Source organism: Pholcus phalangioides, unplaced genomic scaffold (assembly GCF_987345545.1).
Source record: "Pholcus phalangioides strain wild (caught in Gottingen) unplaced genomic scaffold, Ppha-v1.0 ptg000024l_1, whole genome shotgun sequence".
Taxonomy (NCBI): Eukaryota; Metazoa; Arthropoda; class Arachnida; order Araneae; family Pholcidae; genus Pholcus; species Pholcus phalangioides.
In genome coordinates, this window is record NW_028301616.1 from 14,014,714 (window position 1) to 14,028,445 (window position 13,732).

The 13,732-nt window shown below is 32.3% G+C and overlaps 1 protein-coding gene across 1 annotated transcript in view; it reads left to right on the forward strand.

The window, feature by feature from the left end:
* Positions 1 to 13,732, forward strand: part of LOC149068784 (dynein beta chain, ciliary-like) — an 86,221-nt gene that overhangs the window by 39,157 nt on the left and 33,332 nt on the right. Inside the window, exons 28-36 of the mRNA XM_089250586.1 lie at positions 743 to 956; positions 1,069 to 1,196; positions 2,496 to 2,795; positions 5,373 to 5,684; positions 6,314 to 6,622; positions 8,220 to 8,384; positions 10,974 to 11,231; positions 12,304 to 12,462; positions 12,563 to 12,765. Of these exons, the coding sequence (XP_089106712.1) occupies positions 743 to 956; positions 1,069 to 1,196; positions 2,496 to 2,795; positions 5,373 to 5,684; positions 6,314 to 6,622; positions 8,220 to 8,384; positions 10,974 to 11,231; positions 12,304 to 12,462; positions 12,563 to 12,765 (2,048 nt within the window). The remainder of the gene's footprint in view (positions 1 to 742; positions 957 to 1,068; positions 1,197 to 2,495; positions 2,796 to 5,372; positions 5,685 to 6,313; positions 6,623 to 8,219; positions 8,385 to 10,973; positions 11,232 to 12,303; positions 12,463 to 12,562; positions 12,766 to 13,732) is intronic.

A 13,732-nucleotide genomic window follows, 5' to 3' on the forward strand; every position in this document is an offset into this window, starting at 1 on the left:
GTAATGTACTTTTTTATATTTTTTCTTCACAATTTCAATTTTATGTCACTTTCAAAGTTTTAAGTAATGAAAGAATGTGGTGAACAAAAAAATTGCAAAAGGTGTCCAAATTTCACCATGTTGCAACTTTAATGTTTATTATGCTCTTTCACTACTTAAAACTTTGGAAATGACAAAATTGAAATTGTGGAGAAAAAATATGGCAGTTGCTTTCATTCAGTGAGTAATTAAGAATCATTAGACATCATTTATCTCTCATGGGCTACTTAATTCACAATTTGGAACTCCACAAGCCACTAATGTGTTTTTCTTTTAGAGGAAGATGTGAAAATCTGTTATACAAATTTTCATGAAAGTTTCACTTTATTACTATAAAATAGACTTGCTTACTTTACAAATATATCAGTGGGATATTTTTTTACCACTTCTTCAAAATGAGATTATGGATTTTTGGCTTTGGATTTACTACTGGCTTTTTACCCAAATTTGGATATATATATATATATAATGAAATTGTGTAGCAAACATAAAAGTTTCAAATAATATCCAAATTTCTCTGCAAACACAAAATGTTTGACAATATACAAAATAATCGTGCAAACCATCAATTATAGGTTAGTGAGCACCGACTTATGATATTTTTGTTTTTATATGACATATGTATATGTTTCTGAAATAAAAATTTTGTTTATCATGATTTCAAAAGAAATAAATTGTTGATAATATGTTTCCTTTTGCTAAGGTTTCCCAGTTACAAGATTTGCTTGCGATTCGCCATTCAGTCTTTATAATTGGTGAACCAGGTTCAGGAAAAACAAGTATTTGGAAAACTCTACTTCAATTTTATAATGATACCAGCAAAGAAACTAATTTGTCGTATGATTTAGATCCAAAAGCAGTCTCTTGTGATGAACTATATGGAATTGTAAACCCCTCAACGATGGAATGGAAAGATGGTTAGCAAACTAATAGAAATATATGACAAAGATATCATCAAATTTTTTTTATGCATGTCTGTTCTGAATGAAACAAAAATGAAACCAAGTTACACATGTTCCCTCCAATTAGGTCTGTTGTCTTCACTGTTAAGAAGCCTGGTTAACTCACCTGAGAGAGGAGTAAAGTGGTTAATCATGGATGGTGACATTGATCCTGTGTGGATAGAATCATTGAACAGCGTTATGGATGACAATAGAGTAAGATATTATATTTTTTTGCTAACAAAATATTTTTTGGATAATTTTGTTTTATTATAATGAAGTAGTACCATTTTTATCTCATCATAATATAACTCTTTGTATTTTCGCTTCAGAAATCTATACGGTTTTTTTTTAGTTTCTCAATGGCTGGCTATGCTTTCGTCATATCTCTTCAATTATACGTCGATAATAATTGATTTTTTTTCTGTTTATGAAGATTCATAACATAGTTGATGCTGGTTTTTACGAATTCATGTGGACTTGAAAAATAGTTAGTAAAATTGAAAGTTCATAAAGAACAAAGAGGTTAAAATCTTAATAAAAGAAAATATGTGTCATTTGAGTGCGAAGGACTAGTTCATAAAAACTTGTCGGGTTATAAATTGAAGTTTCATAAAAATTTAGCAGCTACTGTCGTACATGATGAAAAATCATTGGAATTTTTTTTTTAATTTGCCGTGCATTTCGACATACACTATGGCAGGGCTGTACAAATCTCAGGTGCCAGGTCACAATAGCAACTAAAAAATTGTTATTGGTGCCAAAAGGTTTCTTTGTGTAGTTGCTAACTTGCAGGCTGAGAGCAGCACAAAATGTTTGGCATTCGTAGCAGCATATCTTCCAACATGAAAGAGGGTCACTATGTCCTGGAAACAGCAAAAGAAGCATTATTCTAGACCTTTTTCTTCAGATAAAATTTTTGTGACTCCAAAAAAATTTTCCCGGTGCTATTTTTTTCAATTTATTCATTTAGTGTTAGATTTTAATTGTTAATTTTTCTCTTTTTTGAAAACTGGCCAGGCTATTTGTGCAATAATTCTATTTTCCTTCTGGAAATTACCAAAAGTGTGAAATACTAACAAAGTTGCTGATTACAGCCAAAAAATTTGTCAACTGTTGCTGAAATTTATCTAAAAATGGCCAATGGTGGGAACTGCAAGTTTCAATGAGTAAAAATGTAATTCACCAAAAAAAAAACCATGTGTTTGGCAAATGTGTGATATGGATATATTTATATGACTACAATTATTTATGATTGGTTATTATCATAATATAGGAATCGTGAAAAAATAATCTTGATTCTTGATTTCAAAAATTCAAATAAGCCTCGTTGAAAGTAAGGGGAAAAAAATGGAATGGCCAAAATTATGAGAATATCCTATAAAAAACAGGTCATGTGGTCACTCTACTCTTTTAAGTTTCTGGCCCACAGACTGGAAAGGTTATGCACCTCTGGTATGTACCAATTTTACTTTGTTCAACATTAATTAATTCCATTTTTTTTTTCGAATGAAGGTTTTGACCCTTGCAAGTGGTGAGAGGATTTCATTGACACCATCTATAAGATTAATTTTTGAAGCAAGTTCCCTCAATACTGCAACTCCAGCTACAGTTTCTAGAGGCGGTGTGCTTCACTTGAACTTGACAGATATAGGTTGGAATTCTTATGCTGTTTCATGGATTGAGCAAAAAGCTCTGCACACTGAGAAGAGTAATCTCATGCTTTTGTTTGACAAATATGTGCCACCTTGTCTTGAAGCTGTTTCAAAAAATTTCAAAACAGTCACATCATTATCTGATATATATTATGTACAAGTAGGTGTATAAATAAATCATATGTTTTTTTTAATGTAATATTTTAAAATGAGTACTACTCAAAATATATGATCAATGGTTAATTATGGTTCCTAGCATATGGTTATTTCATTAATTAAGGTTATTTGTATATGATTATTTCCAAAGCTTTATCTTTAGTATTCATAGAAGACTTCAAAATGTTACATCTGTGTTTCTCAATCAGTGTTACGTGTGCACTTTCCAGAGGCTCCGTGGCTGCTCGAGGAAAAAAGAAATGAATCAGTAAATTTGATGTTAAAAAAAGTCCTAGAGGGCTCCATCATAGAACTTATGTACTAAAAAGGGCTTCATGAGTCAATAAAGGTTGAGAACTGCTATTGTTTTGGTTACTCACATATTTGCACAGCTTCGTGGTCATTCTTTTGGCCACTCACTAACCCAGCCCTTCGCTTTTTAGGTCACTCCCCTGCTCACATACTCTCTAGGTCACTTTTGTTCAGTCATTAAACTGGTCCCTCACTCTCTGGGTCACTCTTTCAATCATTCACATGCTTGCACATTGTTTTCGTCACTCACATGCTTGCAAACTCTCTAGGTTAGGGGTTCTTAATTTGTGCTCCTTGTCTTTTTCCAAGGGGTTTGGCTGCAGCTTCAGGGCAATAAAATAAATCATTGGAACTGATTAATGAACTAAAAAATGAGGTCTACGGGGGCTCTGCTATAGAAATTATAGAGTAAAAAGAGGGTGAGAACTGCTGTGTTACATTATATGCAATAAAATTAAAATTTCATTGTGTGCATCAAGTAGATTTTTAATAGCATAAGCTATCACTGATACTATTCATTTCTTATTTTATGCATTTAGATTTTATTATTTTTCTTTTTTGTTCCAAGCTTCTGTGAAAAAATGCTTTGTAACGATACTGATCTTTGTTTTTAATTATTATTTAGTTTTAACCTGGAGTGCAGAACAACATGCAGTTGCCAGATATCTTAATTTATCATTGCCCTGAAAAATTATTCCGGGATACTTTGTGTTAATGGCAGTACTTCACATAACAAGCATTACACCGTAACAAACTTCACGTTAGGTTCACAAAACATTCTAATTCTTCACATTCTAACATGTTCCAATTTATTATAAATTTCACAGATGAATGTAGACAGGGTACACATTTGATGTAGTAGTAGTATATTTTGAAAAAATGTTCTGGTTTTTTCTTGCCTAATTGAAAGGTTTGAAGCCGGATTCACGCCTGCTCTGAGCTTACCTGTTCCAAAGCCAGTTTGTGAGGTTTGGCCAAGGTGATTTGACTCAGAGCAATATAGCGTTGTTAATGTGGAACTGGCTTTATGAAATCAAACTATTTTTTAATTTTCAGTAGTCAGAAATACTTTATGCATTTTTTGGTTTAAGCTTTCATAGCTGAATAAATAAATGTAACTTTTTGTCAAACATCTCAAAAAGCAACATCATTCCACTGTTGATCAACATCATTCCTCACAACAAATGTCAGGAAAATTATATTAAAAGTGATGGAGCTAAAAGCAATTTCAGCCATTCATCAAGAATATTTTATAATGTTTTTATGCTCAAGTTCCATTTTGTCAATGAGGCATTTTGTCCCCATTCTTGTGTATAGTTCTTAGTATGTGTGAATATTCTGAATATTCATGCATACTCGGAATGGGCATTTCAGTGCTTACAGATTTGTTAGAAATTCTTCAGAGGAATGTACATGTTACAGTAAATGTGATTATTACAGTCATTATACATAATCACCAACCATTTCGATAAGTTTGCGAATTTATCACATGTATGGGTGATTATGTGTGATTCTCAGCTTTTATTGTTAAATATGATAAATCACCAATGAATTACTTAAACTAACCGGACATTTTGCTCAAACTTTAGTCAAAGATGATGGATTCGATCACACAGTGATGTTAATTATGTTTCAAAATGTTGATAAATGTGAAGAAAGCTAACATTACTAGGCTAATAATGATTTCACAGAATTTTTTTTTGATAATGATTTATATGTGTTTATCCTTATAATATTTATTTTCATTTAAATAAATTTTTATGGCAAAATGTGCAGTGCACCCATCACGTACAGGAGATACTGATAAGTAGTATAATTTCCGCATGATTTCTTCCATATTTATCATACTCACCAACTTCACTCGGGAATTATGCATAATAGCCGGTAAAGTAAAAGTGATAAATGTGGGGAGATTTGTCAAACTTACCTCGACAATTTGTGATTATGCATAATAACAGGCAATTACAGGTAATCACCGATTTATCGCAATAGTGGTAATTGGCATTAATTGTTTTATTGAATACTGAAGTGCTTCCAAAATGCCAAAGAAAGAGGAGTTCTTTTAAGAAAAATATTCAGAAGTTTGGTGTTTCAGATTTGTCATACATTCTGGTTTGCTTTAATGACTTTAGGAATATTCCTTTATTCCAATTGTGCTCAGTTTCAAAATCTGGCAAACATATGCAGAATTTTTATAATAGCTAACTTTAAATACAGTATAAATATTAACATGTAACATTTTTAATGTTTTTTTCATTTGTATTCTCAGATGTTGTGTAGTCTTTTGGATTGCTTCCTGATCAAAGAGAATGTCCCTGAAAATTCATCAAAGGAGCTCTACGAATTGTATTTTTCTTTCTGCTGTGTCTGGGCTTTTGGATCATCACTTTGGCTACAGAATCAGAACTCGCTCTCTCAGAGAGAAGAGTTTTCTGCATGGTTCACTTCGGAATTCAAAACAATAAAGTTTCCTGTTTCTTCTGGCAGTGGTGTATTTGACTTTTACCCCAGCAGTAAAAAGTGGTGGCCTTGGAGTAAGAAAGTTCCAAAATTCGATGGCAACATTGATCTTCCACTACAAGTATTTTTGCAACTTTTAGTAGTTTTTTTTAGTTACAATTTTTATAAAAAAAAAATTAAATTTTTTAAAATTCCTATTTAATTTCATGCTGGTATTGTATTGGTTGATAAAAGTCTTACTTTAAAGATTAAAAGACTAATATGTGCTAACTAAAATTTTGATAAAAATATCATAAATTTAACAATGTACATACACTTTGTAATTTAAATGGTTATAAATTATTTTTTTGTAAATCACCGACTTCTCAGCAATATGTTTTGGTACATTTTCATCATAGATACAAGCATGAGAGTTTTGATTGAGCATTATTCAATAAATTGTGGTCCAATTTTTAGAGAACTTTTTTTAATCTTAGTGAGTTCATCACTGACCTCAACGATAATACGCACATAATCTTATTCTCAAAGTGAGAGTTGAACTTCCTGAGGTTAAAAATATAATATTTGAAGCAAGAAAAAAAAGCAACCCCCATGTGTGTGCATACAGGGACTGAAAGAGTCAAGAATTGATGAAGTCAACTGTAATTGCATAATTTTGAATTTTTTCTCCCAATTTCTATGTCACTGCAATATGCTTAGTTGATATAAGACATTGCTTGATCATAACTATTTCATTGCTTCATTTTAAAGGGTGTTTTTGTCCCGAATGAAGAAGAATTCAAGCTGGAATACTTCACAAAGCTTTTGATTGAATCTGGTAAATCTGTTATGTTGGTTGGTGCTGCTGGGTGCGGTAAAAGCTCTATTATAAGAAACACCATGTCTAAACTGGATATTGAGGATTTTCAGCATGCTTTTATTCCTGTCAATTACTACACAGACAATAAAGAAGTGCAGCACCTTTTAGAAAGATATTTAGAGAAAAAAGCTGGAAAACGATATGGTCCTAAAGGCCAAAGAAAGCTTATATACTGTATTGATGATTTCAATGTACCCCAAGTTAGTAATTTGTTTAATGAATAATTTCTCTATGCATTTAAGTACTGGCTTCTGTTTATGTGCTAAACTTTTATGTAACTACATTATGTGTCTTCATTATGTGTCTTCATGAATTTTTTAATACAGTGATACCTCGGCTAACGAAGATCATTTGTACCAGAATCACATTTGTTAGCTAGAATGTGATTTCTCATATATTTTTATGGACAGTTGTTTAATTTGTCCTAGGTACAAAGCTCAAAATTTGAGGATAAGTTTTATTAAACACTAAAGGGGCGAGGTAGTACAGGTCAATAAGATACTCACCTAAAGTACCAAAGGATGTTTAGAGGTGTTGCGAGTTCGATACCTGGTTCATCCTTGTCAGAAAAATTTCTGACACGGGTACAACAAAAATGGTGACGTGGTCGCAGAAAAAATTGCTACAAAAAAAAGGGAGTCCCCTATCAAGAGGTTAGCACACTAACCTCTCGATGAGTATAAATAACAAGCCTGCTGTTCGGAATCAGCAATAAATTGTAGGTCCCGGTCTAATTAGCCCTCGTGTGCAGAAAATAACCGTGGTGCAACAAAAATGATCAAATGGTTAAACACTAAAGAAGCACTGTAAAAAAAAAAAGATGCAAGCTAACCAAAGGTGGAAATGAACAGCTGCACAATCAGGTGGAGAATTTAAAGAAAGAAGAGAGAGAGATTTCTGAATATCTGTTTATTTTAAACTACTTACACCTCAACAACCTCATTCGAGTTTGTAAGTGTCCTCTTATGTGGTCAGCTCATTTCTGTATCTCATAATGTCGAGACTGTTCAGCTTGATGATAGGAGCAGGGTTCCCAGAATCTTGGAAAGTCAGGGAGAATCAGAGAAAGTCAGTGTAATGAAAAATAGTCAGGGTAAATATCAAATATTTGACAAAAGTCAAGGAAAATTTCTGTAAGGGAGGGGAGGGAACAAACTGTAAAAAAAAAAAATAAATTGAAATTTGGAAACTGTTAAGAATTTAAATTATATTTGTTCCAGAGTTTTTTGGTCGGAAGTTTTTGAGTTTTTGTCAGGGAAAATCAGGAAAATGATCCAACAGATTTTGCTGGGAACCCTGTAGAAGTATTACCATATGCACTGAAACCATTGAATTCCAGGCTCCTTTTTTTATGTATTTTCTCTTTGGCTCAATCTTCATTTAAATTGAAATGGTCCAAAAATTTTTTGAAAAAAAGTGGTGTTATACCTAGAAAAGATTCCGAGGTGGACATAAATTAATCAGGATCAAGTGAAAGCAATTCTGATGAGGATTGGTGCAAAATTTCAGCTAAAACATGTCAGTGTTATGTTAGAGCATGTACATCCATGTCAACAAAAACTTTTGTTAGCCAAGGTAGAAATATCACAGAAAAAGTCTTTGTTAGCCAAAAAATTTGTAAGTTGAGGCATCAATGTACATTAGAATCTCTACTTGAAGCTGTGGTCTGTAATGGTCAATTGATAAAAAAATTATAATTTGATTATTATGACAGAGTCAAAAAATTTTAAGCATTATGTCCCATTTGAAGTTGATGGAATTTGGTCTAATATTGTTATTACATTTTTCCTCATTTAGATAGACTCATACGGCACAGTTCAGATGTACACAATAATAAGACAACATCTTGATCACGGACATTGGTATGATAATCAGAAACTAGCATTAAAAGAAATACAGAACTGTCAATATGCTATATCATTCAATAACATAAAAGAATCTGATGCTTGTGATCGATTGAAGGTATGCTATTTGTTGGAATATTAGAAAACTTTCAGTTTTTCAGTTGAACTCTGTTAATACAATATTTTAAGAGAATATGCCAAAATTCTATTTTGTATAAAATTTTGTGTGCAAAAAGTCACTTTTTATTAAATGACACCTCACAACAGACTCCTCTCTCAACAGACCTCACACAAAATATTAAAAATGTTTTCAATTGCCTTTTTGATTTTGTTATCAGGCCTAAACAAAAAAAAAAAAAAAAATCTAAGTAAATATATTTTGCCTAAATCACCAATCTCAAATATTTCAGAAGCCAAGTGCATTTTCTTACCAGAGCTAGTAATTGCGCATACAAAATTTTAGGTGCCAATACCAATTTTTTTTATCGCCATGGCAAGCTGGTGCTTGAGATTTGTCAAGCCCTATTTGTTATAAAAGAATTAATTGTTACCCTACTTGGAAAAAAAAACCTCCATAAATTTGTAGTTTAAAAAAATCATATTTTAAATTGCTTAACCCTCTAGCTGCAGGCTACATGAATATTGTGCTTCACTTATTTTAGAAAATTTTGCAGTGTATGCTGTTATTCTATTCTATATACATAAGCAGATAAAAATACCCTGGGATTTTTTACAGAAAAATTCAAAAACTGCACGTACCTGGAAGGTTAAAATACTGATTAACATAAAATTTTATCTTTGCTTAAATCTTTAATATTTCTATTATATTATTTTCGAGATAAAAGAAAACAAATATTTTTAAAGTTTTTGAAAAGTCCTTTTTATTATCTTTTGCTTTTGTTGATTGCCTTCTTCACCTAAGAAAAATTGATCGTATGGAGTTCAGTTGTTTAAAATTTTCCTGAAAGAAGGCATTTACGCCCTACCCTCTCAAATGCTTTCAGTAGACTTTTCTATTTTCCAGAGGGAAAAAAATCCACATTGGAAAAAAATGGGTCACCTTTCAAAAATTTAAATCTTGTTTCTTGTGGTTCCCCTGTCCACTGTATTCTCTAAGTAATAGGCAATAAACAAATTACTTGGTTTCAAGACCTGACTTTGACTTGATGGGGCTCTGGGCAAAAGAGGTATTGGGGGCCCCCCTCGACTGTGGTCGAAGAGGTTTGGTATGTCAGCAAATACAGTCCATGTTGTTTGTAAACACATAAAAAAAAGGATATGGTGTGCTATTTTAAATGAAAAATGTAAGGTGAAGTTCTCCATGAAATACCTTACAATAAATGTTTTTTTCGCACTTTCCTATATGAGCAAAATCATTGATAATGTTATCGAAATCTAATTTTTGAGTTATCTCAGCTTCAGCACATAATAAAGCTGAAGACTACAGTTTTCCTTGTAAAAGACTTGAGTGAACTGATAATTTTATCCTTTTTAAGAAGAATGATCTTTCTCTAGAACAGTTTGATATTGGTGATGTTGTCAATGATGATTCAATGCTGTCTCAACATTTGGGGAAACATCTCTTCCAAACCTCTAGCATTATTTAAACCAACCTGACCAATGATGAAAATTGTTGCAGCTCGTTCTGAAAAAGTGTTCGCAAGATCAGATGCATAAAGTTTTGCATTGCACATATACAGAATCTTCATGAAGATTTGAGGATTTCATGTTGATCAAACATGCAAACTTTCTTGTAATCATTTCATAAATCATTTTACGGTCAAAAAGATGTGAAATACTGAGAAATCGAACAAAATACTGATACACATTGAAACATATTTTTGTCATGCAATTAATATTGCAATAGGTGCATTGTGCATGCTATTTAGACTCTGTTGCTGAGATTGGTATAATATTAAAATTGATATTCAACAGGGTTTGCTAATAATGAGTACTTTTAAAATAGTATATGATATGATTTAGGAAAAATTCTTTGATTTTCTAAAATTTATTTAAGTAAAATTTATAAAAATTTGGGTCAAATATGCACTATTATAAATTTGGAGCCCTCTTAAAACATGGTGCACTGGACAAATGCCCATGCGGAATCGGGCCCTGCTTGGATGTCTACTCTAAAATAGCTATCAACCTTCTTTATGCTTATTTTTATATCTGTCTATATTCATTCTAAATGTATGCCTTTGCTGTGACAATATGCTTGAAAGACAATTTCAGAAATGTGTTTATGCCATCTGCGATGATTATGCGACTTCAACAGATAGAAATGCTACCATTTTCCCGAGATATAGGCTTTGTGTCAAGATGAAAATGTTAAACATTTGATGTGGAGCAGTGTGTAAATAAAATATTTTAATATTAATGGATGTTGTAAATGTGAGCGAAAGTGTTATGACTTAGAGTGACAGTTTTATGACTCTGTGCTTCTTTCTTTTTCTTTTAAATTAAAATTATACCTCGCAGCTAATAGCAGTGTTCTCTGTTGTGATTTTTTATCATCAAGTTACAGGTTTCATTTGACAAAAAATATCAATTAAAAACTTTGATGTTTTGTTTTGAATCAGATGAATAGAATAATCAGTATATGTAAATAAACCCTTTTATATTTATTTATACACCTAGGCTCATTTATTTTAGAAGGAGAAAAGTGATATATTGCATCACTATTGTGTTTCTTATTTTATTTCAGAGACATTTCTGCATATTTTCTGTTCCTCAACCCACTAGCCAATCAATGGCAACAATCTTTGGAACACTCATGCAATCGCATCTTAATAGAATTCAAGAGCAGCAAGAACAAAAACATTATAAGGATTTGTATCGTATGAGTAGACTTATAACAACAGCTGCAGTTGCTCTTCATCAGAAAATATCAGCATTGTTCCTTACTACAGCGGCTAAGTTTCACTACACATTTGGACTTGGAGATTTGATGAATGTGGCAAAGGTTGTTGTTTTTTTGTGAATATGAATGTATAAATTTCTTTTTTTTTCCAGTTACGCAAAAAGTTGAAGTCCTGCTTAAACAAGTTTTATAAATATGATATTTCGTCGCGGCAAGGTGGAACTATTGATTTGTGGGCTTATTTATGCTTTGAAGGGGTTCTTTTACGTGGGGAAATAATGAAAAATACCCACCAAACTATTCTGAGGGGCTGCAGATGAACCATGAATCTGGTTAGGGAGCCATGGACGACTAAATTTTGAGAACCACTGCCTTAGCAGGTTGGTGGCCTGTAACCAAAACCATTAAATCTAACATCTACTGTCAATAGTCAGATTCTTTTTTTCATAGGGTACTGTCTTTGTGAAAAGGGTCATTAACATTTTGCAGGAAGTGAAATAGTCTAGTTAACTTGTCACAAAAGAAATGAAATGCCCAGTTTTAGTTTCATTATTATGTATTTTGTAAAAGTCCATTTTTCAGATTCAGAATTTTGTGAAGGGTCTGGTAAAACAAACCCAAATTTTGGCTGGACAGACCTCTGTAGACAGATTGAGAGTAAAACTGAAATTCATGTGACTATTATTTGTCAATCTCAAAAGCATTATCTTGCATCATGATTGCATCAGACCTCATGATGCTTTAACACTCTGCAAAAATTACTGGAATTTGGTTGGAAACTTCCATCCAATTCAATGATTCCCAGCCCTTCCTTATTCAGAATGCAGCTTCTTTTTTGAATTGCTACAAAATAGCTGTGATCTTCAAATTTTTTGGGTGATGAGAAAATGGCATAATAACAATCATTTGACTGCAACCCAGAGGAATTTTATTGGTGTAGAATTTGTTTATTGCCAGACATATATATTAAGATGCATACACAATTATGACATTCACTCACATACATATCTTTCTTTTCCACCTAAAAAATTTATGGAACTTTTACTTTTACTTGAGAAAAATTATCTTCAAAACTATTCGGTAATGAAGCAATTTCGAACCTATTTTTCTTGAAAAAAATTTATGTTGATGATGATAAATTACTGATTATGCAAAAGAAAAATTGTTGTTGTAGGGCATATTAATATGCAAACCAGATGATTTACAAAGTGATCAAGAATTTCTGAAATTATGGCTTCATGAGTCTTACAGAGCATACGGTGATAAAATGGCTGATAGAGAGGATATGGAGAAATTTAATAAATTATTACTCGATGTTCTGAAGCGAAACATGGTGAGAAAAAATTTTGATGGTTATTTTTCAGAGTTTGTGAAAAAAATGCAATTATAGCTTGCATACTAGAATGTCAAATTCAAAACAATTTTTATTCAAGGACTTTGATGAGCAGACTTCACATTCTCTTCTGGACAACGTACCAGTTTATTGCCATTTTGCTCAAGGTGTTGGAACATCCAGTTATCAACCAGTCACTTCCACAGTGCAGCTGCGAAAAGTTGCTCAGGATGCTTTGGATGCATATAATGATATTTATCCTCCCATGGATTTGATATTATTTGATGAGGCTCTAAATCATCTGTGAGTTTTTATTTCAATGACACATTATAAAAATTTTCATAATTACAATGATATACAAATTGGATTCAGAAGTGATGTAGAGTGAAAATCGTATGCTATTTTCTCTCCTTTGGATTGCACTCCACAACTTATTATGGGCACTGCTTATTCAAAAAGGAAAGACAATAACATGCAATGCAAATCCTACATCATTTCTGAGACACCCTATATAAGAACAGTAATTGATATAGTACAGGATGGTTATAATTAAACTGTCTTTACTCAGACCTATACAGAACATGTGGTTGATGCATGTTTTTGAAACTTTAGTATACACGTTATATGGACCATGGGGGGAAAAGAATATTTGCTATAAAAAAATAATGGTTCAAATTTTGACTACCATGTGAGAAAATGGCTCATGAAGAACAAACACAAATTGGAAATTCAAAACTTTATTTAATCACGGCATTTGTTCAGTGTGCATTACATTTGAAAAGGTTTCTCTGCAAAAGAGCATGCAAACCCTCAACACTATACTTACATAACACAAATATTAAGGCATTTGCTAATTTCACTTCCAGTAGTGAAGACAGGCGACATCACCATTAGAACAATAAACATGTATCTCAACATAACTAACAACATAAGTATGTTAGGGTCACATGCATACAACATTCAGCCAACACATTCTGGCATGTGCCAAATCTTTGGAAATTGTTCAGAGGAATGTTTATGAGGTGCATGTATGGTTAAGTGTAGTAGTAATTATATACTCCGGGATAAACTCTCTTCTCGTTTGAGATGTAGTAGCTGATCAAGAGATGCATGTATGAAAAATGTACTTGGTATTTGTTTAAAAAAATGGTGGGCTGTGTCTATGACACAGCCACAAATTTTCACCTGAATACATTCTTTGTACGTTGAATCCTGTGGTATGTACTGGCTTAAATATCTAACAGACAATACTATTGTCGTAATAATTTAA